The sequence below is a fragment of the Rattus rattus genome, chromosome 4 (assembly GCF_011064425.1).
Source record: "Rattus rattus isolate New Zealand chromosome 4, Rrattus_CSIRO_v1, whole genome shotgun sequence".
Classification (NCBI taxonomy): domain Eukaryota; kingdom Metazoa; phylum Chordata; class Mammalia; order Rodentia; family Muridae; genus Rattus; species Rattus rattus.
The window spans coordinates 66905260-66932449 of NC_046157.1; the positions used below are offsets into that span (position 1 = coordinate 66905260).

The 27190-nt window shown below is 36.2% G+C and overlaps 1 protein-coding gene across 2 annotated transcripts in view; it reads left to right on the top strand.

Moving 5' to 3' along the window:
• LOC116897713 (roundabout homolog 2-like) overlaps positions 1 to 27190 on the top strand; it is a 1086199-nt gene that overhangs the window by 358427 nt on the left and 700582 nt on the right. Inside the window, exon 1 of one of the 2 annotated variants that reach the window (XM_032899171.1) lies at positions 2874 to 4553. The exons of the other annotated variant lie outside the window; for it this stretch is intronic. Coding sequence (XP_032755062.1) covers positions 4424 to 4553 — 130 coding nt within the window. The 5' untranslated portion in view covers positions 2874 to 4423. Of the gene's footprint in view, positions 1 to 2873; positions 4554 to 27190 lie in introns of those variants that run through there. 2 annotated transcript variants of the gene reach the window in all.

Genomic DNA, 27190 nt, shown 5'->3' on the forward strand with positions numbered 1-27190 from the left:
TCAATTTTGAAAAAGAAAATCCAGAAGTAGTTTCGCTTTAGTCATTAAAATACTCACAGGTTGCCTGATTATTTGTATGGAGTTATTAAATGTTTGTAGAACATTCTGACAATGAAACTTAATATCTATTTCAAAATAGTCCTTTTTATTATTATTGTTCAATTTACAAATACATATTGCCTGGAATTCTCCACCAAATAATATTTGTTGCTGTTAGAACTCATTTTGGGACATGGAATTTCCCTAACTACATTTTGCCTAACACTCATCATTGAGCCTGCCACGTTAGTATATTTGAAGCTTTGCTTTGCCTATGATTGTCATCTTCTGGTCACCCATATGTTCACTATTCCAGGCACACAGAAGTCCTGGCACATCCTAGGAGGAGGCAAGCGTGCATCCATATGACCCTGGTCAAGCCCTCAACCTGGATTGGCTTCCTTTCTGTCTGGCCTAATTTCTGCTTAAAAATAAATACTAGTGACACTTCGTAATCAAAAAATGATCTTCTCTATACAATGCATCATTTAATACAAGTCTTCCTCTGGTCTTTTAATGTCCATAGATTCTTCTTTTATATCTCTTCTTTTATAATAGGCTTCTTACTGGATGACCAACACTACATTTATTATGTTGTATCACATCATTTTCCACTTTCCTCATTAAGGAGCAGGTAGTAAGGGAGATTTACTCTGTCTTTTTTCCTTAGCGGTATTATCTCTAATATATTTTTCCATTTGTGGACCTCCATGCAACCATAACCAATAGGAGTTATCAATTCAGTTACCCAAACAAACGGCTTGGCACTCTCTTTCTCACATACATCCACACAGAGTGCTTCCTAGCTGGTTTTCCTTGACTCCTGTAGCAAGAAATAGAAAACTGAAGCAGAATAATGAAATCTGGATCTATAATATCTGGTTCATCTGAATCCTGGCTTTACCCCTTATGCTACAATGCACAGAGATTTCCGTAAAGATGAATAGTAGCAGACTCATTTGACGTAGCTTTTATGAATATAAGCGAGTGATGTGTGACATATACAGAGTGTGACATCACTATTGTATTTGCCATCCTCCTAGAGAATGAATTTCCTGACATAAGTGCTCTCTCAGAACGGTTGGATGGAGACAAGTTCAGGAGAGTACATACCACACTAATTGACAAATGCTCAGAACTGCACTGAGTTCAAACCACAGCTGTATGAATGTGTACAAGAGATCTAAGCTTTCTTTGTAACAATTTACAAAATACTAGATGGGGGGGTAGGATAATGCTTGCTTGATTTCATTGACTTACAAATGAGTTAACACATATGAAATATTTAACTCTCATAGAATGCTGATGAACCACACATATGAACTTAGTTGAGAAGTCATGTTTCTTACCAAAGTGTCTCTATATTCTATATTTGATATTTTTGTTATTATTTCTACCCTCCTTCACTCTATTGGCCTTCCATGATCAAGGGTGGAGGCTCTGTAGTGTCTTTTATAGCTTCAAGAAATCTTGGGCACATTCTAAACCTTCAGCAGAGACGTCTAGAAGAAAATGACCTTTCTGCCATGAACCACACTGGTTGAGTTCTAATTCTGTTACATTTTATCCACCAGAGAGATCTATGTTTTGGTGCTTACCAGGGGTCACTGAAAGGGAAGTAAACATTTAAAATCTAAACTTGACGTTTCCTAAGAATCAACCTGATCAAATGTAGCAGCGATTCAAGAAGTAATGGCTTTCTTCTTAACCCTGCTCAGCTCAAGCTAGGCCCTTCAGAAATGTTCAACAGTTTCTGCCGACTATGTAAGATTACTAACCATAGGATGTGAGATTAATCTCCATCCTATGTGAGATTAGTAACATTTTTATTTTCTATATAAGGAGAAACAAATCATTAAGAAATAAACACTTAGATTTGAGATTGAACTCCTTTTTTCCATTTTTTAAAAAATTGGATATTTCTTACTTATATTTCAAATGTTGCTCCCTTTCCCAGTTTCCTGTCCATCAGCCCCCTAACCCCTCCCTCTTCCCTTCTATAAGGTTGTTCCCCTCTCCATCCACCCTCTTTACTGCTTCCCCCAATAATCCGCTACACTTGGGGTTCCAGCCTTGGCAGGACCAAGGGCTTCCCCTTCCACTGGTGCCCTTACTAGGCTATTCATTGCTACCTATGCAGTTGGAGCCCAGGGTCAATCCATGTATAGTCTTTGGGTAGTGGCTTAGTCCCTGGAAGCTCTGGTTGGTTGGCATTGTTGTTCATATGGGGTTTCAAGCCCCTTCAGCTCTTTCAGTCCTTTCTCTAATTCCTCCAACGGGGGTCCGGTTCTCAGTTCAGTGGTTTGCTGCTGGCATTCGCCTCTGTATTTGACATGGGCTGTGTCTCTCAGGAGAGATCTACATCCGGTTCCTGTCAGCCTGCATTTCTTTGCTTCATCTATCTTATCTAGTTTGGTGGCTGTATATGTATGCGCCATATGTGGGGCAGGCTCTGAACGGCCGTTCTTTCATTCTCTGCTCTAAACTTTGTCTCCCTATTCCCTCTTCTATTTAGAGGAATTAAACTGGTAAATAGTATATGTCCGTAGTTCTAGAGTCTTTATCAGAATATCATTGTAAGGCTAATCAATTCTACCAGTACCTGTTTGAAGGCGTTTAATGACAGCAAATGATACCAGCTAAGCAAGAAATGGAGAGACTTGAGAAAAAAGAAAATTCAGAGTGAAATATGAGCTGACCTTTTAGAATATGCTCAGACATAAATTTTAAAGTACTCCTTGCAAAATGGGCATGATAGGATGCTTTCAAATATCTCAGAAGTTCTGAAATTGGAAGTTAAACCTAGAGGGTTATTATATTTCTAAATCAATTGTTTGAGTATCCTATTAAAGTCATTGTCCTGTTCATAATAAGATGTTATTTTCTACTATCTGTATGCTTAAATCTAAAGTAGGTTCATCCTGCTCTATGATGTAGGTTATTTAAAATGAGACAACTCATTTTTGCAAAGTACTTTTTCCAAGCTCATAATATGAAAATGCCAATTTGTTATACTTTGGAAATAAAATTTGTGGTTTACCATAATATTGAAAGTCATTGCTTTAAAACATAAATGCATAATTTATGTGTTTGTGGCTCACTGATTCAGGGGGTAATTGGCCATATGGACAATACTAAAACATAGACAGTTTTGAAATATTTGCCACAGTGTTTTGGTCCATGCTCATTCATCTCAGGTTTTATACATAGAGTTCCTCTTATCTGGAACTAGAGTTCTAGGTTTACTTTGCTCATCTCCCAGTCATCCATAGGTGGAGTCCGGAGGTTGGATTTTAAGATAAAAACACCTCCAGACCACCAGTGTTTTCATAAATATACTTACTTGCAAAAGGTCAAGAGACTTCTAGAGCGCCTGCATTTCCATGGTGATGTGCATAAACAAATACAAAAATGAGTCTCTGGATGTGTGATTAACAGAGCCAGGGCAGAGCCTCTCTAATATTTCAAAAGTTTCTTTTGTAATATCCATGATGGGTTCTTTCAGGGGAAGAGGAAGATATAAGAGTGCCTAAGGAAAGGACTTTGGTGCAGGAAAAAGACATTGAGAATTTGCTTTCTTGCTTTACTCTTGTGAGGAGAAAAAAGAAAAAAACAGGCAATGTACTTATTTTATACTTAATAAATATTTCGGATCCATTTACGCATAATTAGTGCAGTTACCACGCATTTGTAAACTCCAAGGTGAAGGGGTGGAAAAGGAAACTGCATTCCAGGTGCTGAGCTTGTCGCTAGCACATCCCCGGAAAACCCCTCTGTGCTCACCACAGATTAACTACCCTCTGTGCATACTATATTTTTGTTCAGTTTTTCCTATTCTCAGCCCGGACTGAAGCAGTCGTTATCTGTGGCGGTGCCTGGGTGATTTTCAAGCCGAGCACTACCCACCCAAGTAGCTGTGATACCAGCTTTCACTGAAGCCTTATTACTCTTAAAAGAGCAATTTGGTTGGCTGCACGGCTATTAGGATCACACAGGCAGCCTGAAAGCTGTCAGTACAACTGCTTCTCATCTTTTTCACACGGTCCTGACATCTCTTCTCTTTTCTGCTGGACTCACATTCCTGTTTTTATCATTTTCAATCAAGTGCACGCAGGACGCTGAGGAATATTCCCACTGAAAGCAAAGTGGAGAGCAGGAATGATTTTACAGCTCTTAAAGTGGAAACAGTGCTGACTGCGGGCTGAGGGGAAGGAGCTGGAGCCGTGAGAAATGTAGCTTGGCTCAGGGCTACATCAGGGAGCTGCTCCTTCAGCTGCTAAAGATGGCAAAACACCACGTACCTCCGGCTTCTCAATGATTAATGCTATTCTCATAACCGGTAGGGAAGAGGATGTGAGAAATTTTATAAAATTCACTTGTGGAAATGTTATCATCCGAGAAAGTGGAGAAAATTACTAGACTTGAACTTCTCTTCGTTTTGATGCTTTTCTTCGCTGGACCAACTCTAGGCAAACTGACCAGGACCCCCTGGAAGGGCAAACCTTGGAAGGGGGGTAAGTAATGAAGTTCTCTGGTAAAGATCTGAAGGCTGAGAGCAAGGGGAGCTAAAGGCAAGTTAAGAACGCTAAAGGGAACGGAGCTGTCTGTTTGAAATCGGGTTTTTATTTCAGGAAAAGGGATCTGCGTGGTAGGTGGCTTAGAGGAAGAGTTTGTCTCTCTTACTGATATAAATACCTTTGCAATTTGGGGGATGCTGGGCTTTCCATGCATTAGAGTGATTGTTTCCAGCAGGGAGACTCAGGAGCCAGATGCATGCTGTTTAAGTGCAAAGAGATGTTTGCTCTCTTTAGGAAGCTGTATTTAAAAAATAATAATAATGTAAAGGATCCTGAATAGTCTTGATTCTTGGCCGATTTTGTGAAATGGTCAGATTGTTGTTTGGAGAAACAGTGCTAAATGTGGGGCTGACTCTATCGCAGTTGATGGGTTAATAAAGATAAATGGTCTTAACTTTAGTACTGGAGGTACCTGCTGAATGAGGAAAAAGGGCTTGTAGTACTTTGGAGCTTGGTAATGCATTTTCTCTGGGCGTTGGAAAATCTGAGCTGTGGCTTTTAGAGGCTACGAAGCTACCGGTTTTCAAAGTTCAGTCGGCTCTGCTTCACCCAATGACATCTGCTTCACCCAATGACATTTGTTTACATAAACACAAGTTAGCAAGGTATGCGCTCTGTGGATGCAGCAAAGTAAAAATGATGCTGCAGAAATATCCCGGGAGAGCCTGTGCATTGTAGGGAAAATCTTGACGGAAGATTTCTGAGAATATTGCTGTGCGTTTCTTACCTCTAGAAACGTTTTCTAAATCTGTGTCCTCCACCCAACACACACACACACACACACACACACACACACACCTTCGCTTTGGATGTCATGTGATGATCAAGGGTTCAAGAGAAGAAAGGACATGGACCAGAGATTTAATAATTTATCACCATACTTTTGTAGGATTTTTCTAAACACCCAGGCCCCCTTCAGTTTGATCTTCTTTCTCTTTATCCTTCGGTTGCCTTCCAGATATTACAAATCTTCTGCCAATATACCTTCCAGGGAGAAGTTCCATCAGGCACTTAGACTGCTAGTGCACATCCACCAAAAGAACGGTGGGCCAAATCCTCTTGGGCCTTGTAAATTATATCAGCACATTACTGTATTGCTCTGTGTTATCAATGGATTCTTCACCTGCGCGTTGCCAGCTGTTATTTATGTCAGCCTGCCTGGCAGCTTTAGGTGGCTTGGGATCACAAGATGTATGGTTGTATTGACTCCAGGAGATGTCAGGGGAGTTAACTTATATTTCTTAGGTACAGTTTTCAATGACAGTCAGTAGTTATAGCATGTCAAAGTTTAATTTCCTGTGTTAAACTTCAGCACTGGATGCAGACCTCTGGAAACCCGGTGAGAATGCAAAATAGACGCCAGTATTTAGAAGAGTGTTAACCTAGTCAAAATGCTGGTGCCTCTTCCCGGGGCATTTATTCATTCCACACAGCTTCAGATACAGATGCCTGGGATTTCATTTGTAAATCAGGTCTGGAGCGTTGCTGTCTTTGAATGTGTCCCTACTTTCTCTCTCCCTCTCTCTCCCCCTCTCTCTCTCTGATGTTCTCTGTAACTAGCTCAGCTAGAAATATGCTAGCGCTGCTGTATGATGATGGTGCGGCTCAGTCAAGTTCAGGAATAGGCAATCACGGTGAAGCATCTCGTCCACGGTTAAAGGAACTCTCACGTGTCTGGAAAGGCTGGGGCCAGTTACTAGACAACTTCAATGTGTCGACTGTGCTTTGAAATAATTTCCCTTTCCGTGCCTCTGTTTATCAGTGTATGTGCAATGCGTAAATGCATCGCACAGATCCAGGGCTTCTGCAAATGCAGACTCGCCTTGATATGCATATGTACATGTTGTAAATATTTATTTATTCATGAGCTTGGCTATTGTTCATATTTTGAACACTTTTTTTTAACATTGTTTTATTTTTCAGGTGTAGGGGTCTTTCATTAACTTTCTAACATATCTGGCAAAGGTGTCGTGTGTACGGTATAGAGAGAAGGAGTAAACCTTTTTAAACATCATTGCTGTAATGGAGGCTCTTTGCTTTCTGTCACCACTATCTGAGCACGCCTACTTACAAACAAAACCTTTCAAAAGTCCACTATGCCTAAAAGTCCTGAACAAAATACCAATAGCCAGATAAGAGTTTTCCTCAGAAGCGACTGCCCGCCCACCCCCTTTCTTTCACCCTCACATCGCCCCAGTGTTTATCTTAATCTGATTGAGCAGCTGTCAACCTCCATATGGCAACCTGCCCACACCGACAACTTCCATTTCTGCTGTATTAATAGGAACGATCATTCTGAAGGAAGAGGTTATTGGTGCAGAGATGAGGACTGGGAACATCAGAGACCAGTGTGTAGCTGCGGCCTGCGTGAGGGTGGTGCGGACAGCACACCACCATTCATTACAAAACAGATATCTGTGAAACTGACTTGTAGAACACTGATGGGAAATGGTTGAATGTTTCTCAGCTCTCAGCTTATCAATGAGTGTGCCTTTCAAATGTAGGTTAGTAGGCCAGCAGGGTTTCCCCGAGGCATATGCTTTTCTATTTAATCACATTATATGGATTCCTTAAGGGAATGGTGGGTGTCCCATCTGATGAGTTCAGAGCATAACCGAACCGATCGTGAGAGTTTGTATCCACATACACTCACTGGAACTCCTAATGACATAGCTGACATCATCGTCATGAAAATTAAAGAACCCGATTATTTTTACATTCAATTACCCTCACTGGGCAGATAGACTGAAAGGAAGACACAGCCCTGCAGAGATGCTTCATGCACACTCTTCAGTCCACATTACACAGTGCAGCAGATAGGCATGAATAGGAAAATCTGTATTACCTTACTGACAACTAAAACGGAAGCTAAGTTTAATTGTGTCTGCCATTGAAGGGCAAAGTGAAGGTGATTTGATAGAAAACAAAGTCATTTTGAATGTAGAAATAAAGAACACTGACATTAAACTTGCCAGTCAAACTTCAAGCACTTGGTGCCTAATGAAAAATGACAAATCCGAAGAGTTACTGAGAAGCTCAGGGGGGCGGGGCTACGCCTGGCTCTGCGGATGGGCCCGCTCACGGAGATGCTTGACTTGATCTTTGGTAAATCTCCTGGAAGCAACTGTTGGCTTCCTACCACCTCCTCAGTGACGATGCAGGAGAGAACACTGGGACACAGAAGATGAGGTATCCAAAGTTGATATTCAAAAGATTCTCTTTCAGCCCTTCTCCACCTCTCTGTATTTCTCTCTCTCTCTCTCTCTCTCTCTCTCTCTCTCTCTCTCTCTCTCTCTCTCTCTCTCTCACACACACACACACACACACACACACACTACCTTGCTTCCTTTTAGATATTACAGAAACCAGCTATCCATGGCTATCTTTGCTAAACAAAGGAAACTTCCCAGGCAGTTATCTCGCCTCTTTGTAAAGGACTAGAATGTGTTATGAGCAGACACAATGCCATTGAGTTATTTTAGTTCCTAGTGCACTGAAGCATGGGCACAGGATATTCAGAAAGTACCATTATCTACATGGCACCATCTAGTATGCTGTCAATTAAAATAGAATGGATTAGAATTTGTTGAAGCATTTTGGACCTTAAAATTTATAATAAGGTATTTTTGTAAACTATCTTAAAACTATTTAATATCAGCAAGCACATTTTCTGTCACTACAAAAGTTTTATCCCATGTAAAGGAACTAATGAAACATTTATTTATTTTTGTCTATTAACTCATCCAGCAGAGTATATTATGTAAATTTTAGGATTGGGAAAATATATATTCTCTAATTAAAGTTAAAATTTTGGATATAAGTTATGGCTTAATTATTATTAAGAACATTGATTGCTCAAAGAATATATTTTCTAATAAAATTGGAACATTTTGGGGCTCAGGCAATGGTTCAGTGATTAAGAACACTTGTCCTTGCAGACAACTTGGGTTTGATTCTCAGAATCCGCATGATAGCTCACAATGGTATGAAACTCCAGTTTAAAATATCTAACTCTTTTGACCCTCTGCAGGCACCAGGCACCAGGCATGCAGGTACATACACCAGGCATGCACACATCGTTTATGTATATGTTCCAAGTAGACATACACATTATATATAATATATATGTATAATATGTAATAATAGTTATAATATATAATATATAGTATATACAATGTAAGTCAGCAGTGACATGTTGAAAACTATTTTCAGATTATTTGTTTTTGTTTTATTGTATGAACATTTTGCACACAAAGACACACACACACATATATATATATATGTATATATATATATATATATATATATATATACACCCACATAATAGTTTTCAACATGTCACTGCTGACTTACATTTGACAAACATTGAATTTCCTAAAGACTTTCTTATTGAACTTGTGCATCTTCACTACTGCTAGGGTCCAGACCAAACCTGCCAAGGTCATCCTGAAGTCAACTGAAGCTTATAAGACTCAAATGTGATTGCTTAAAAAAGGAACCTTTTAGCTGTTCAAAGAGTTTGCTACAATTAAGAAGCCAAAGTTATTAAAACCAGAAGTATTTGTGAGAAAAAAAGGGCATATGAAAATACTGAAAAAACCAAATATATTTTCAAAAACGAGAACATCTTAAGTACTTGAGTTGTCTTGAAAGTTGGAAGTTGTTTTTCAACCAAATATTTTTCAAGTTTTTAAGACCACCTTCATCCAGGGAGCACTGCCAATGAAGACCAAAAATCCAAGGTCCCTCACTGGAACCTTAGAGGTGGTGTGCAGTTTTCCCAGAGAGAGGCATGTTCCCTTTAAGAATACATTGGTTTTGAAAGTTGGAGAGCAGAAACTTGCTCTAGTGGTGACAGTAAGAAGCTATTCCCTTACAGATAGTTATGAGACTCTAGGATCTCATATTTCATTTTCTTGAATGTATTCTCTTAGAATAATGTTTTTCTCTTAAGATATCTTCAGCTGAGTAATTAACATATTAAAATGTAAAAAGGATGTAGTTGGGCAACTTTAAGAAGGAAAGTAGAAATACTTGAATCCTATTTTTTATTAGTATCTCTTTCATAGAACATTGAAACCTCAATTTAGAATAAAATTTTCAGTGCCACCATTGAATTGGTCCTTCAAGTTACTGATCTTCTTGGAGATGCGTGTTGGTGAACACGCTGCTTTAGTTGCTTTTCCGTTTCATATTAAATGTATACCGGCTTTTAAAAGATAGACATGATTGCTGACTTGATATGTCTCAATGTCTCTCTTTACTAGATTACTATTATAATTCATATTGAAGGATGATGGCCTGGGAAAGAGTTTATATTGCTAAATTAGAGTCGGGGAGGTTGCTGTCAACTATGTTCTTTCTGTGTAAGTAATAGATTATATGTATCAATTCAATATGAAATTAGAACTAGTAATCCTTTTAAAGGATAGGATTACATGACTGCCCATGTGTGTATGTATTACTTTCATGGACTTTCAGTTATTTTTGAATGATCAGGCTGACTTGCATTTAAATATAATAGGCTCAACAAAATTAAGCCTACTATACATTTCAGAGTCCATTTTTCTAATGGAGGGCTTAAGGGTTAAAGTAAGTGGAATAGTATTCAATTCATTATTACGTAGTCAAGCAGTAAAATGTGATCACTAAGGGATGCTGTTTAGCTGAATGATTATGTTTAGATGAATGATTATTGTTTGAGTTCAAGCACTATGCAAATGATAAATGATCCACTTAATAATCTAGTGTTCTTACATGGAGAAAATAATTTTCTGATAATTTCATAGCAATTATTTTCAAAAATATAATGAACTTATTTTCTAATAAGGGTAAAAATAATACATTCATGAATTGTCCCAATTTATGAAAAGTTGATAGCAAAAACGTAAAGAGATACATCCTGTATAAGCTCAGTGCAGTCCCCTTTTTCATGAAGAAGACACCAGCCTGAAATAAAGACCAATGCTGTGCTCTGAAGATAAGGACACAGTGTTAAGTCTCTAATGTAATTTTTACCAGCTAATAAGTTACTGGTCATAAATGAAGTATCTTCCAGAGTCCACACAAGTATGAGGAAGTGGCCAGGAAATGCAGACTGTGTTGATCTAACAGAATGTTCTGCCCAGGTTTATAGAGGTCATGACCTGTATAGGTATGCATGTAGGGTTGTAGGTTTAAGGATATGGACTGTCAAATGTTATGAGTTAAACTTGATGCCCTGTTAGAGCGTGATATTTAAATGACCATGTCTTATGGTCTGCAACTCATCATGAAAGTAACTTGTACATCCAAAATTGAGAAATCTATACTATGCTCCTAACAAAATACCTTAGACCATGAACTGCACCCCATACACTTGTGTGGTGCAGTAGAAAACCTAATCCTATGAATTCAGTCATTCAAACACTGCTTATCAAGTGCTCCCAAGACAAAAATTTAAGTGACCAAAAATATAAGCATATACGAATATTTTAGAAAAGGTCTTGTATCTGTGAGAGAAATTCAATCTCTAACACTATGTTTCCTGAACACTTCCTATTGAAAAATGTTTACTTACCTTGAGGATGACCATGTTAGGCTAAATTATCTTAAGTGGCTTGATACTTCAAAATAATTTACACAAAATTTTTAAGAATTTTTTATCACTTCTCTAAGACATTAGCATGCATGTCAATACACATACATATCGTTTTTTAAATCGGTAATGAATGTATTTATAAACACCTAGTATATAATTAATCCATATTTATGCTGTGGCACTGAACTATTTACATGTGTAAATTAGTTTACTCAATTACTAGTTATAAAATATATGTAAAGGGGATTTTATAGTGTTAAGAACATATAATTAAGGCTTAGTTGTATCTGTCCTAAGAAAAGAATTCTTCGAATCTTAATTAAATTATTGGATGATATTTGAGATTTACAGTTATAATTTTCAATACCTTATGTGTATATATTCATATATCAGTATAATTTTATGCATCTGTTTCAAGAATCTTATGTAAATTGGTTGGCATAAGAGTTAAATATGAGTGACAGCATGCTTTTTCAAAGGAAAATTATAACTAATAATTTTAAGATGATGGGCTAAAGCCATTTAGAAGTCACTGTTACTTTTAACTTGCATGAACTTTGACTCACTTCACAGGACTAGTGAGAATCACCAAGTCAGTCAGTGTTCTAGGAAGATTCGTTTTTTTAATGTGTTCTCATTTTTGCTTAAATTCTTGTAATTTCCATCTGTGCAGTCTTGTATTCAGTTTCTTGCTAACATGTCATAGTTAACATGGTCAGTCCTGCTTGCTGAACTAATTTGTACTTGTTGTCACAGACAAGAAGCTTTGTCTTTCTACCTATTTCTCAACCGTTTCTTATCAGTGAAATCTGAGATTAGCTTCTTCAACTTTTGTGATTCTCAGAATTCTCATAGAACTGCATCGGGTAAAATATTGTATATGTAAAATAATTAACACTATTTTTAATTTTTTTTCTTTAAAAAATGTTTGCTACAACTATACAAAACACATCCATGAATCCAGAAAATTAAAACTCGGGGCTCAGGGTATTTATAAGCACCTCTCTGGGCATAAACTGAATATGCTGCTACATTCTATTGGGAAGTGGAGTGAGTGAGATTAGAGAACCCAAATCAGTCTCAAAAACTCATACTGAATTTGAGGCTAGCCTGGGCTAAATCAGTGAAACTCTGCCTCGAAATATGTGGAAATGTAATAGTCAATTGTTCAATTTATTAAACACTTTTTGTTTACACTGATGATTCATATGCATAATAGAATTTAATCTTATGCCTGAATACTAGCACTGAATTCTATTTGCTTTATAACTTGAATAGCCCAAATTGAAAATTTATTCTCCTTCATTTGAATTCCTCAATCTATATTTTAAGGCTCACCAAATGTGTTACAAATTTTTGCTGCACTTTGGGGTATTTTAAACCCAATTTTCAATGAATAAATAAAAAAACAGCATATTTGAAAATGTGGCTGTGATCTATTGCTTCAGTAAACCAAAGATTAATATTGTTTAAAGTAAAAGACATTCATATCACTAGAAGAATGTTTGAAGAATATTGGCCATATAAGAAAACACAACAACTACATTAAAAAAATCCCTAGGCATCTTGGAGATTATCGTTTCTACAGTGTGTATGAAATTGGAGCATTCGGGAGGGCAGAGCTGGAACTGAATGAACCAGGTCCAAACCCAGATGGCAAGGAATGCGCTCAAGCTGTTTCACGTGGAAATAGATTTTTAGATTTCCACGTGGTACATTACGAGTTCAAATTAATTTTAATCTTTTAATTTTTCATATGTATCACCATGACTCCTAGTATACACTTCCTTGTCTGTCTTGTCGCCAATGATTCTAAAATCAGCACCAAATAGCTTCTTTTTTTTTCCCCTCTGAGTTAAATACACAGAGAGTAGCACTTAACTGTGCATTTGGAATCCTGCTCAATAAAAGTTTTAAGAGATAAGAAGCATTTTTCTATTTCAGGGCCACTATTTGTCTGAATAATACATAAGCGTGTAGAAACAGTAGAAATTTTTGTGGAAGATCACAGCATAGCGCCAACCTTCAGCTATCTTCCTAGTGGAGAACCTCACAGCCCAGTAAATGTTCGATTTCTCTGTGACACGTATTCTAGGATATGAAGTCTCGTAGGTACTCGTGGAAATATTTTGAGGTGTCAACAGCAAGCCATTAAAGGGGGGAGAGCGCTCACTTCTCTAGCTTCACAAACGATGTGGATGAGTCAATAATGCACTTTCTTAAATAGAAGATGTAACCTTTTCAGTCAATATCAGCTCATGGTGTTAGTTAAATGAGCAATGGAACTCAGCACATCAAGCTTTTTAGGGCAGCAAGAATTATTGAATAACAGAAAATTCACAATTTAGCATTTTAAATGACACCAATTTGTCATATGAACCCACTTACATGGCAGAGGTAAATGCCCGTTCTTTCATTTTGTCTTAATTCTTAAAATGAATACTCATAAACACAGTACAGTAAGTGCATCTGTGTATTTTGGAGCATACATGTTGTTTACAGGAGAGTGCAGGTGAAAGACACTACAGCCAATATCAGAAGCAGGCTGAGAGACAAAAGGTTTATATTGATAAGATAGTGAGCCAGACCGGGACTCAGAGAGCTGTGAATTGAGAGTTGAGCCTGCTCCACCTGTGAGTTGAGGATCTGGTGAGACATCCAAGATCTAAAAGTCCAAGTCCACACTGAGGTCGGTGAACACATAGAGATTTAAGTAAGGCTTATCAATAACTGGGTACCCAGCTCAAACTCCAGGGACACTCACGCAGTTTTCTGTTTATTGGTGCTGACATCGACACCCACCAGGTATCATCTGATAGGTTGCTATGAGACCAAGCTATTGATGGCAATATTAGGTGACTGTCACTTTACGGGGTCCAAGGATAGGTACACAGCTTCTCCTTGGAATAGTGTGTCTAGTCATGCATGGGCCTTGTTTCCCAGAAACAAATAGAATATACCCATGAACCCGACAATCTTAATTTACCCTGATAAATTCGTAGGGTACCTTATTAATAGAAAATTTCACAATTAAAACGCATTGGCATACCTAGTAACTTAGGATAATTTCCAAACCATTACCAAAAATTTGAACATTTCCAAAACATTACTGAGTTTGTTTGCAGTGTGTATAGAGCAGGAAAATACACAGGAATTATTCTTCTCTCCCATCTACCCAAATTGCAAGTGTTTTCATCTTCTAACATATCAGATAGTATGTTATGGGTTAATAATTCAAGATGGATGTTTTATGTAGTTTACATACTCTATATATTCAAACTATGTTTGAAGTTCCAGATGTCTCTGGACATTTTGATGATTTTTATCTTTGATTGAATAGATAAAATAAAATTTGTTTAATTCCCTTAATCAAGATCCACTTACCAATGATGGGTATGGCGACACACACCTTTAATCCCAGCACTCAGTAAATATAAGCGAGCATCTCTCTGATGTTTAGTTTAGCCTGGTCTACAAGGGCAGTATCCAGGACAGCAAGGGTACACTGAGAAACCCTGTCTCAAAAAACCAAATGCCAAGCAAATCCAAACCAACTAAATGAAAAGATCTAATTAGCAAACGTTTGGCATTTAAAATTGTCTGGTTCTGTCGAAGAAGAAAAACTATAATAAATACAATGTGTTTATTATTTTCTTTAAAATGAGATTGTGAATTTATGACAAGTGAAATTTATTGAGTATCATAATATCACAAACAGATCAGGCATCCTCAACGTGAAGTCTTATTAAGTAAATTAAAGCACCCTGTTGTGTCACATCTTATGTCACACAACACTTAAAATTCTCTGATATTTATATATTCATTTGTAAGATTTAGAATATTACAATAACTCCATCTTCTTAATATCAATTATTTTTGTCAAAGAAAAAAAAAAGAGAAAGATAAAGTTGAAAGGTCTTCCATTAGAACACAGTCTGAATTTAGATATGGATGGTTTTCTAGATAAGGAAATAATTAAATGCACAAAGTCATTAATGATTTAAGGAAGGAAAGCCTGATGGGCAATTATCCTACAATAATTTCCTTGAGTTTATTTCTAATATAATTTAAGATGACTTTCTAGAATGTTGGGAGTAGCAGGTTGCAGGCTGTGCATAAGTATTTTCTAGTAACTCTCTTAAAAATAGAAGGCTTAGAATTAAGTTTTTCTCATTGTTATTGTTGATATGTTATGTAGAATTCATGAAAGGGTAAGGGATGAGTGTCAATGATTCACAGTTACTACAATAAGATACATGTTAAATGTACAGCATGTAGTATGCATAAATATATATATATATATGATAATACTTGACATAATATTTTAACGACTTATCTTTCCCTTCTTTTTATATTGTGTATAATGGTTTTGATATCTTTGACCATAAATTTGAATGTTCACTTGAAAACATTTTAGTATTAGTATCTCAAAAGTAAGACCATTTTTAATGTTCTTGGTTGATAAGGACACAGGACGTGGAATTGGGGAATATGTTTCCATTCAAGCCATTATTACATTTGAATGCTGTGTTACTTGGCTTTTGTTTCCCTTATCAAATACCTAAGAAAGGCCACTTAAGGTAGAAAGGATTTTGACTATGGTTCCAACCCATGTTAGTTTGTTCCATGCAAATAACCTCTTATAAGCCAGAGCAACATGAGTTCATGAGGTGAAAGATAACTATGCTTATTAAAAGCCAGAGAAACCAAAAATCACTAAAAGAGACACAACTTGAGACTAGTCTATTCAGTTGTCAATCTACCAGTGAAAGATACTGTCACCACATACTCATCACCTGACCACCTCCTGAAAACTGTATCTGTAAATATTTTACTGTGACCAAGCTGTGACCCAATTGTATTCAGGATCCATTTTCTGTCCATACCACTACCTATATTTAATATACTTTACATAATATAGAAAATTACTTTTATATAAAACTTGATACTAACTATACCTTGTTTTTAAACTACTAACTTGAAATTTTATATTAGTTACTTGTACTGACATATATATTCATAAACTATATATGTATACATATCTTGTTCATTATATTTTCAATTTTTTCTATGTAAAGTATATTTTTTAATTTTCCTGTCAGTTATCTCAGAAAAGCACATATTTCAGATCAGAATGATGCTAAATTAATGCTAGTTGGGAGTTTGGTCAGCCATGTCAGCTTCAGTATTACAAAATGAAAAAAAATTTAATTTCCTGATTTTATCAACCAAAATTAAGTAAAACATCTCCCTCTATCAAGAGTAAACTGAGGTCTTAAAAGTTCATCTTGTTATAATTTAGTCTAGACAAATATAAACACTTTATTTAAAAATTGAGTTGCCTAATATCAATGACACCAGGTGACTTTAATAAATTTTTAATTTAAGGAGGCAATATGTGAATGTGAATAAGGTTAGACTGATTCTCACTGTGGATATAGTCTTATAACATACATATACATATATATGTTCTTATGATATACATATATCCATGATATAATTAAACTTGTATGACACATTAAAATGATATATATGTTTATATCAACATATAGATGCTTAGATATGTATTTCATAGACACCATCTTTTGGAAAACTACAAGAAAGAACTTACAGATAATGATGAAGTCTTAAAATTTTGACAAATGTTTTAAGCAAGATGCTGTGACATAGTTGGTTGCCTGGATAAGGGAACAGGAATGTACGGTATAGGAATAGGGTGGCTAATGCTTCAAAGAGCATGGGAATTCTTTCACCTGCTTTCAGTGACCCAAAACAGGAGAAATGAAAAGGAGATAGAGCATAGGAGGAAAGGAAGTCTTCCTATATTTATTGGTGCTCGAAGAATTTCCAGATTTTATCAATATAATAGGCAATATCTTAATGTAGGTAAGTCATTGATAGTGATGCAGTAGCCATTGACACCGGTATTTAATGTCACTAGAGAGTTAAGCCTAATGTCATAATATAACCTTCATTATGAGGGAAATTATTTCTGTGTCCCCATCCCACCCTCAGGTTCTGTTGGCATATAAAATGAAACAAAACAGGCTTGTGAATATTTTATTAACTAATATGACAATGTAACCAGAAATGTTAGCTGTGGGGACTTAATTACTTGATAAAGTTTCTTCATTATATTTTAATAAAGATTTTGGAAATTTTTTGAGAATATTTTCTAGATTTGTGTATTTGTTGTCTACTATAAAATGTATCACTTGGTTTTATGAAATATGTCACTAATTTTCATATATTCCCCAAATGACAAGACACCAAAATCCAAATGAGATAACTAAGTACTCTCTTTACCACAATGCCAGACTTGTTAAATTTGAAAATAAAAAAAAAAAGAACTAAGAAGATCAGAGGAAATCAGCTAAACTGCCCAGTCTGGACAAAGCAAACGTAAGCGTGTACCATTTCATTTCTCTAACCCTGACCACAATACGCAGTATGGCACCATAAAGCCAAGTAGGACAACACATGCGCTGTATGATGGATACAGGACCAAAAGTCTTCTCCCTGGGAGCACAGCCTGCTTCATTGTCTATGTAATCTGTGGCTGGAACAATGCAGAATAAAATCACATGACCGATATAGCTATCCTGGGACACACATAATATTAGAGTGTTGGCTGGGCAATTCCAATGCTAAAAAAAAACACAACTTTTCTCTTTTTTGTTGGGGGCTAATTGTGGTGGAGAGGAATGGCGAGCTGGGCATTCAACCCAAGGTTTGACCATGCTAAGCAAGAGTTCTCCCAAACCCCCGCTGCTCTCTTAAAATGGTTGAATTAAAAACTAGTCAGAAGGAAAGAGAAAACCAACAAGATACATATTTCTTTCATTTGCCAAATCTGTGTAAAGGTTATCTGGTAAATCTCTGTGCTCTTCTCGGACCTTTCTATAAGTCTGAAATTATGGGAAAATGTTATTTTTAAAAATGTCCCTTGGGCTAAAAAAACAGGCCAAGAAAGATAGAAAAAAACACATTAAGTAATCTAAATTAGAAATCACCGTGCATATATTTTCTAAAATTAAGAGTCTAGAGAAATCTTTGCCATTGAAGTATCACTCCTGGAGTCCCTAGATTCTACCATGGCAACATTTTAGCTTACGAAATTACATGGTTGTTTTCTGTTCTGCATCCTTGGTGATCCCTTGCAAGGAATTATGTCCTAAAACATTATAGTCTCCAAAGTCAATTCAGTGGTTAATACAAATTTACAAGTAAGTTTCTAATCTGGAGAGAGCTTGATAGTTCAATGTGTTCTCTGCTCTCTCGAGAGCCATAGTTCCTTTTTCAGCATCCATGCCCCATGGTCACAACTGCCTGTAATTCTAGCTCCATGAGATGCAATGTTCTCTTTTGACTCTTGCAGGCACTAGCTTGTACATAAGGCAGAAAGACACACATACACAGACAGACAGAGAGAAAGAGGGGGAGAGAGATAGGAGGAAAACAAACACATGCATACATAGCTAAAATTATGTATGTATATGTATATATAATACACTTACATAAACACACACACACACACACATATATATATATATATATTTGTAACTAAAATAAGGAAACATAAGTTCATTCAGGTTAGACAATTTCCCAAATTGAAGAAAGAACAAAGCATTCTATTTAAGCTGTCTCTTTGAATTCCCTTTGATTTGCTCTTTCAATGGTAGTGGTGACTTTATTTTTTAAGACAGCTTGAATCTCAATCTTGCTGGTGTCCCCATAGGAGAAATTTAAAGGGGAAAACTTGCAAGATAGTCTAGCTGTTAGGAATCCAGCTTGTCATGAAAAACAAAAACAAAAACAAAACAAAAACCCACAACATTCCTCTACGTTTGATTGGAAAACTGGAGTATGAAATCAGTCATTCTAAATCAAGAACTGTATTAACGTTTTCTTATGTACGTGTCTGGGTTTAAGGTCAGGTCTTCAACTGGTTAACCACAATACATCATTTATGAGAACTACAAAGTAGGGACCAGGTATTAGTACATAGAATAACAATATAAAACATAGTTATACATGCCGGGAGTGGAACAGAGATGTGTCCAATTGAGTCCATGGGCAGATAGATTTCAAAGGCAATCTAAGTGATAGAAGGAATTGAAGGCATTCTCTGCTGTGAGGGGCCAGGGCTTCACTGTGATATCTGTAAATAACTTCTTTTGTGGCATTAAATAATAATTTTCTAGTCACACTGAGCAAACCTGCGTGTGTTTTGGAGCATCCAGACTTGCAATGTTTCTTTAAAAAAATCTCTCAATACTTAGACTTATAACAGAAAGTGCTAAACATATTCTCTCCATTGTACTATAACAGAAACACATTTTTGAAATAATATATAATGTTATCATTTGGAAACCCAACTACCAGCCTCTATCTTAAGCCATTTGTTAAAGAAAAAAATAGAGAATAAACAACCTCTTTACAGCTAATATGGAGGAAGAGAGCGGGCTCTGAATTTCAACAACCTGTCCACATAGAAACTCTATTTCAGATGTCTAAATCTCATCAATTTATTCTGATATTACATATAAATGAAAATACCAAATGTCCTTTGCTTTGTCAGTGAAAAAGTAGTTTATGCTTAACAAATGGCCCAGTGATGTCTCTTTGGAAGCTTCATGACACATTAGAGCTGTTGATGAGGCACAATTTGTTGTGGGGCTGCGTCTGATTGATGGTTTACTATCTACTACGGCTTCATCTGCGGCGGGGTTCTCATAATAAATGTTCGCCGCTCGACAGTGCTAAATGCGCTCTATCTAAATCATTCTTTACTTATAACAAGTTTCAGTCTATATGGATCAGATGTTGTTTATAGTTGGTTTCAGTGGGATTTATCACTCTGAAGCTTTTCTCCCACTCCAAGTAGGAGACACTGAGATAGAGATTTCGTGAATAAGTAGTTTAAATCGTGGGTGGTCATGTACAGACAGTTTAGCAGCGAGGTAAATATGACCAAGTTATATGGAATAATAACGACGAAATGTGTTCGCCTGACTTTTTCCTCCTTCTTAAATGTAAAAAGGCTGTACTTCACATGGGGGTCCCAGCAAAAAGTCATTAAAGCAACAGATAACCTGGAAACTATTTACCATTCAAGAAAATTCACAAGGGGCACTTTATTCACAGAAACTAGGAGTAGCTTTTCTTCACAGAGTGACTCTAGTCACTCATCCTTAGAAGCCGCCTCTTGAAGGGAAGTTTCTATTTTTTATATATATATATATAACCTCTCTTCACTCCTGTTCAATCAAACTTTGATCCCATTTCGTTTTCTTTCTTTATGACTTTCACCTGCCTGACTCTTAGTTCCTCTGCCTTTCTCGATTCGATGCTGCTTGATTTTAACCTCTTGATTTGACCTCCTCGGCCCTTGGTTGATGTTCACTTGGAGCTGGCTTCCCTGCAGCACGTATCAAAGTCCCCTCTAAAATCTCACTGCACGGAAAACAGGCACCAGCACTGGTGCTCAGTCAAGATCACATCTCATTTTTCAATCAATTAGATATTTATTATATATATATGTTATATATTAATTATGAATGAACATACATGGTTCATATATGCATACTTACAATATATGTCACATATATTGATCACCTGGATAAAAACATTGGAGACTGGTCTTATAGTGACAACATTTTTTAAAAGTTAGATTTTTTTAATGAGTAATCCACTTCTAATTTGATTTGCAAGCCTGAAAGTCATTTTCCCCTTCATGCATAATGGAGTTTTTTTTTCCTTTTTCTTTCTTTCTCTTTCCTTCCTTCCTTCTTTCTTTCTTTCTTTCTTTCTTTCTTTCTTTCTTTCTTTCTTTTGAGTAAAGGGATTTTCTACCCTATGCTTAAAGTTATTACATATGAGTACTCATGGTTGCATCCAGGCAAAAAGCCCATTTTAATACTGCATATATCATTTTCTTTATGATTTCTTGAAAATGTATTGATGAGACTTGTTAGTTTTGATTAAAACATGTAACTTTATATGTCCTCTAATTGCACACGAGAGCACCTTTAAGTTAACAACACAAATTCATCAAACATTCTGCTCATTTGACTGAGGAATATACACCAAAGAGGATAGGATACACCCCAACACATCCAGTGTGTTTGATCTTGTATTTCTAGTTTTTCAGTATTCTCCATTTGGTCTCTGTTGTATTTTCCTCTGAACAGAAGTTACAAAGGTTACAAAATGTATTTCTGGGAATTAGAGATCTCGTCCAGTGTTATAGAACTTTTGAGGCCCTGGGTTTGATTGTGAAAATGTATGCATTGTTTGCCTACATGTGTGTATGTATTCCACCTCTGTGTTGGTGTCTGTGGAGGCCAGAAGCATGCATATGCTCCTCACAATAACTGTCTATTTCATTAAGAATACAGAACATGAACGATGATTCTGGATACTATAATTGCTTTGGGTTTCTTTTGTAGTACATCCAATGACATAGTTTGTTGCCCTCAAGAACTAAGTACAAGTGTGACCATGTCAAAAATATATAATCACCAAGAAACAACATTAAGCACATGATTTTATATCTGTATTGACATATATGTCTGTTTCATTAGAGAAAAGACCAATAGAAAAACTAATCATCTGTCCATATTTTGATGAAGTATACCTAAATAGAATGCTATCATTATAGAAGAGTAAAGATGAGTCATAGTGGATATAAAGAATTTTGTTATTCCCTCAACTATCTTATCCTGATCAGACCCTTGGTCCAGAGGCATCTTATAAAGAGCATTTAGTTTAACCTATCATGAAAATTTCCCTTACAGAATAGCATAATATATGTAATTTAGATGCATATATGATTTAGTTTATGAAAGGATATAATTTTAATATTTTAGTTAAAGATTTATTTAGATATTTAATAGATATTATTGAGAAGAGATAGTTGTGTTTAAATCATTTTAAGCCACCCCTCTTTCATATTAGAGATGAAAAAGCTTTCTAAATTCACCATGCACATCCTGTTTTCTGTTGCTTAGCAGAGCAGAAAAATGAAGATTCAAAATTATTCCTTAGCTATTCCATTTTTAAAGTACATAATGTAGATATTTTACTTATAGTGGGAACATGCTTAATTTTCAAAATATGTAAGTCGAGCTTTCTTTCTCAAGTGTTTTCCCAATAATCATCTTTCCTTAATCAATGTTCTTATGTCTGCAATCGTCTTTCTGAATACAAAGGGTATTGACATGGGAGTAGGTGGGTGGGTGGGAAGCACCTTCATAGAAGCAGGGGGAGGGGGAATAGGAGGGAAGAACCAGGAAAGGGGATAACACTTGAAACGTAAATACATAAAATGTTCAATAAAAAAGTACAGTGTAGGTGGGTCGGTCGGTGGGGGAGTCCCCTTTCACAGGTAGGTGGAAGGGTAGAAGGTGAAGAACTCAGAGAAAGGAGAGGGGGGACCAGAAAGAGGGCAACAGTTGGAATGTTAATAAATAAAATAACTTAATAAAAAATTCAGTGGATAATCCAGTAAAAATTTGTCTATATATATTTAAAAGAAGTATAAAATATATCACCACTGAAGCAATGTGCAAATATATTATTTATGAAGATCCATAAAACCTAATAAATTAGATTAGGAAAATGTAAAATTATGATCAAATTTTCAATAAAAACAACTGAATTTCCTTTGCTTAAATAATTGGAGGAAATCCATTTTGAATACCAAATACTTAAACATCATAATAATGATTGCACTTTGTTAAATTTCTCCAGAACTAATTTTTTGCCACACAACTTGTTAGATATTAGGATATAGGAAAAGACAACAAAATTATAAAGGAGAAATAACATTAAATAATGTGATGCACCAATGTATAAAACAAACTCAATGTTTGTTTTCTAGTACTTGGTAGTTGGGATTTGATTTTCTTTAATAGGTACACAGTGGAAAATGAATCACAATTAACTTCTTTATATTGCTTCTCCAGTAGCAATCTGTCGTCATTACAGGCAATAGTATTTTGAAGAAACACAAAATTTAAAATGAATAATGCTAAGCTATTGAACATTTTTGGACTTTAACTCTAGATGTCATTTTGATTTATTCTTAAAGTCTACTTCTTTGCTAAATGTCAGCAAAGCCACAGATTTGTGTGGGGGATGAGGTCCTGTATCATCCCCATTTCATCTCTCGTTGCTTCCTTGTAGGCAGAGCTCGGCACCTCTCCATGACTCTGCAATGAGACAATTAAGTCTTAACTTTATCTCCAAGGGCCTCCCGTAATATGTTCCCTCTACAAATAGTCACCTTTCAGTTAATATTCAAGCAGCTTGACAAACAAAAAACTGTTAATTAATAAGTGTAACAAAGTTCACCCCATCAGAACATAACTACTGCAGCTTGCTAAATTAGGGAAAGATGAAAAGAAATGTAAGGAACTTTTAGAAAATCTCTAGACAAGCTGATCATAATAGAGCTCCTGATATGTTATTAATAGAAATTCTTAAAATATTTTTATTCTACTTAAACCTATAATGTGCTTGAAATCCAACTCTACTAGCAGATATTTAAGGCTAATTTTTCATTTAATGTGTTATTATTATTAAACATTCTTAGATATGTCAATATATTTTTACTCTAATTTCTTCTACTACTGACATCTTAAATGTCCTGTAGAATCATCTAAACATTATATTGCAATCAGGCATTTTATGATTCCTCTGACATGACTGTTATGTGCCTAAAATAACATTTTTGATTTAAAATAAACACTAATTGCTAGTGCATTGGACTGTTTTGACTTCTCTTACATATCTAATTAGGCAATGGATTAGATAAATGCCATGCATTTAATGTTAGCTAAAGGGTTTAATTTTCCCCATACTATATGCAGGTTGGAAAACATACGTTGCCATGAGCTATGAGCCACAAGATGTGTTAGAAGCCATGCACTCTCTGAAGATATATCCAATTTTTTGGAAACGCCATGAGAGATTGCATTGCCGGGGGAAAATGGGGATTGACCTGAGAGTGCATATTCCATTCTCTGAATTCGAGTTAAGATACTTATGCTCTGTGTATAAATTTCTTGTTTTCTACAGGGTTCCCATTAGTTTACCTCTTGTGGATATTGTCCTTGGTAAATGGAAGTCTATGTTACTATAAGTTTAGGGGATCTAAGGGTGTATGATATCTGCCAGGTACAGTGTACATTGAGGACTAATTTTTTTTTTATTAACTTGAGTATTTCTTATGTACATTTTGAGTGTTATTCCCTTTTCGGTTTTCGGGCAAACATCCCTTCCCTCCCCCCTTCCTTATGGGTGTTCCTCCCCACCCTCCCCATTGCCGCCCTCCCCGACAGTCTAGTTCACTGGGGTTCAGTCTTAGCAGGACTCAGGGCTTCCCCTTCCACTGGTGCTCTTACTAGGATATTCATTGCTACCTATGAGGTCAGAGTCCAGGGTCAGTCCATGTATAGTCTTTAGGTAGTGGCTTAGTCCCTGGAAGCTCTGGTTGCTTGGCATTGTTGTACATATGGGGTCTAAAGCCCCTTCAAGCTCTTCCAGTTCTTTTGATTTGGATTTATTTAGTCTTCTTTTGAGATTTGTATTAATCATTAACAGTCATAATGCCTGTTTTTTTCATCACAAAAATCAAAATTGTTTGTTCTATACATATATTACTATATCCATATCTGAAGGACCAACAGGAATCTTTTTTATTGTGCATTATCCTTGGCAAAATTATAAATATTGAACATTGTCCTGTTACTCTCTGAATGGCTTTCACAGATTATATAATGCCACAAAAATGTGTCTACCAACTCTGTTATATACTTACAGGCTACTAAATTCTATTTCCCAAATTAAATGACTAAAACTAATGTTACATGTCAAAATATGATTCTGTAGTAAAACATTAGGTGATTGCCAATGATAGATACTGATTGATTTTGTCATTAGGGCAGGCATACTTGGCAAAGAGAAGGACCAGTATCAAAGAACTCCGGAATCGTCTAATAAGACTAGTAATGCTGGGCAAGTGTCCGATACCCAGGCCTGAGCTTTTAGTCAAGAGAAATTCATCTGTTCTCTAAGTTACCTAAACCTTCCATCAAGAACAGTACCATATCCAACATCCCATCTCCTTGACTGTGTTCAGAGTTGAACATAGTGTTTCAGCTAATCCTACTGTCGGCTTACCTGTCTCACTGATTTATTTTCTAAGCAGAATAAAATGAGTGTAAAAATATATGTAATGCAGTGTCTAAGGTGCTGAAGCCCTGAGTGGATTTATGCTGTTCTGCAGTTGAGGTGATTTAAAGTGAATGGTGTGTCTTGACAGTTTATTCACATTTAACTTTTGGAGAAATCACTTCCTAGGCCACAAAGCATACTGTGATTTAAAAATTATTACACAGCTTCTCATTCTTTTGAAAGAGCATTAGCTTGCTGGCTAGAAAAGCCATCCAAGTAGTCATGGATCAAAAGTGATATTTACCTTCAGCTGATGCAGAAAAACAATGTCAACATTACAAATCAAAACAGATTTTCTTCCTTTGTCCAAAAGATGAATAGCTGGACTTCTAAGCACTGAGTTCGGAACTATCAAACTCCTGTTTTGCCTCTACCACTAGAGTATACCAGTAATGTTCTGTTGAGAACCCTGTGATGAGGTCCTCAAGATGAAATCTGCCATTTTAGGGTTTGCAGTCAAATGTGGGCAAAACAGTGCACTTCTCCTGATTGTTAGGAGCACTCTAGCTTAGTGTGGGTCTTATCCATTCTAAAATATACTTCCTGTTAATTAAATGATAGTTCTATATTTTATAAAGGTCAGAATATTACATTATTGATTTATTTTCTTCTCCTACTGAAAAATTCATAAATGTAGGTATTTGTCTTTAGTTGAAATTGTTAGGAGCAGAAATGTAAAGGGAATAAAAAACCTGCTGGAAATGGGAAGACTGCAGATTTTTACGCTCTTACCCAACTAATAATATTCTCTGTATCCTGCAATGGTATAGTTTCATTCTGTTTAGATCCTGTGTTTTCCCCATCAATAGGTTAAATTCAGCCTCGAGCTCACTTTTCTGCTAGTCTCCATAACCAGGTATGGAAAGACGTATCTTTAAAGGTTGTCTGAAATTAAACAAAGAAAAGCATGTGTTTGAGGCTTTATAAGCCCTAGAAAGAATCTGATATTTACTATTAGTATTTTAAAAGAGAAACGGGATTCTGTTGGTCCCTTTCCTGTTACACTGGGGTAACCCAATAGATCATCTAGGTAGCAATAGTGTATGAGACAGGACAAAGGACGCCTGCAATATTCAACAGAAATTTTCATGAGCATGCAAACTGCACCATTATTATTAAAAAAACAATTCATTTGTTTAGAGCTCAATTTTGTCTCATCCACTCAGACAGCGCAATCATTTCTTTGGAAATGGGAGCTCACTGAAATGTAGGCTCACATCTCCAAGATAAACAAAAGGAAGAACTCAGCTCATTTCAACCCTCTTAATCTTTCTCATTTTTTTATCCTTTGAACTATCATGAACAAAGCAGCATCCTTAATTCTACAGATCTAATAAAGTAATAAGTAATCATGCCATAGGTTAATGGAGCCCAAAGGTAAATAATTGCCTCACAGGACAGGGACAATGACTGTTGTTACATACAGTACAACATGTAAACATCCATGCCAATGTGCATTGTATGTCCACTGAATTTAAGTGTAATTTGCACCCTTGTATGTCCTCATAGTCTCCACATCAGGGTAACTATGGGCTGAAAGAACCCAAGTCTTAGAAATGAGTCAAACCAGTACTCCCTTTAGACCTGGGAGTACATGAGCTATCCCTTTCCTTTGCTTGAAGGTTTCAAATTTCGCATTTATCCTCACACTTAGCTGAATGAAAAGGATTCCTAGGCTAGCAAGTTAAGAAAAGTCACAGTAGATTCACAGAAAACATGTCACTAATTTTATGATTAGGTTACTATAATTTTC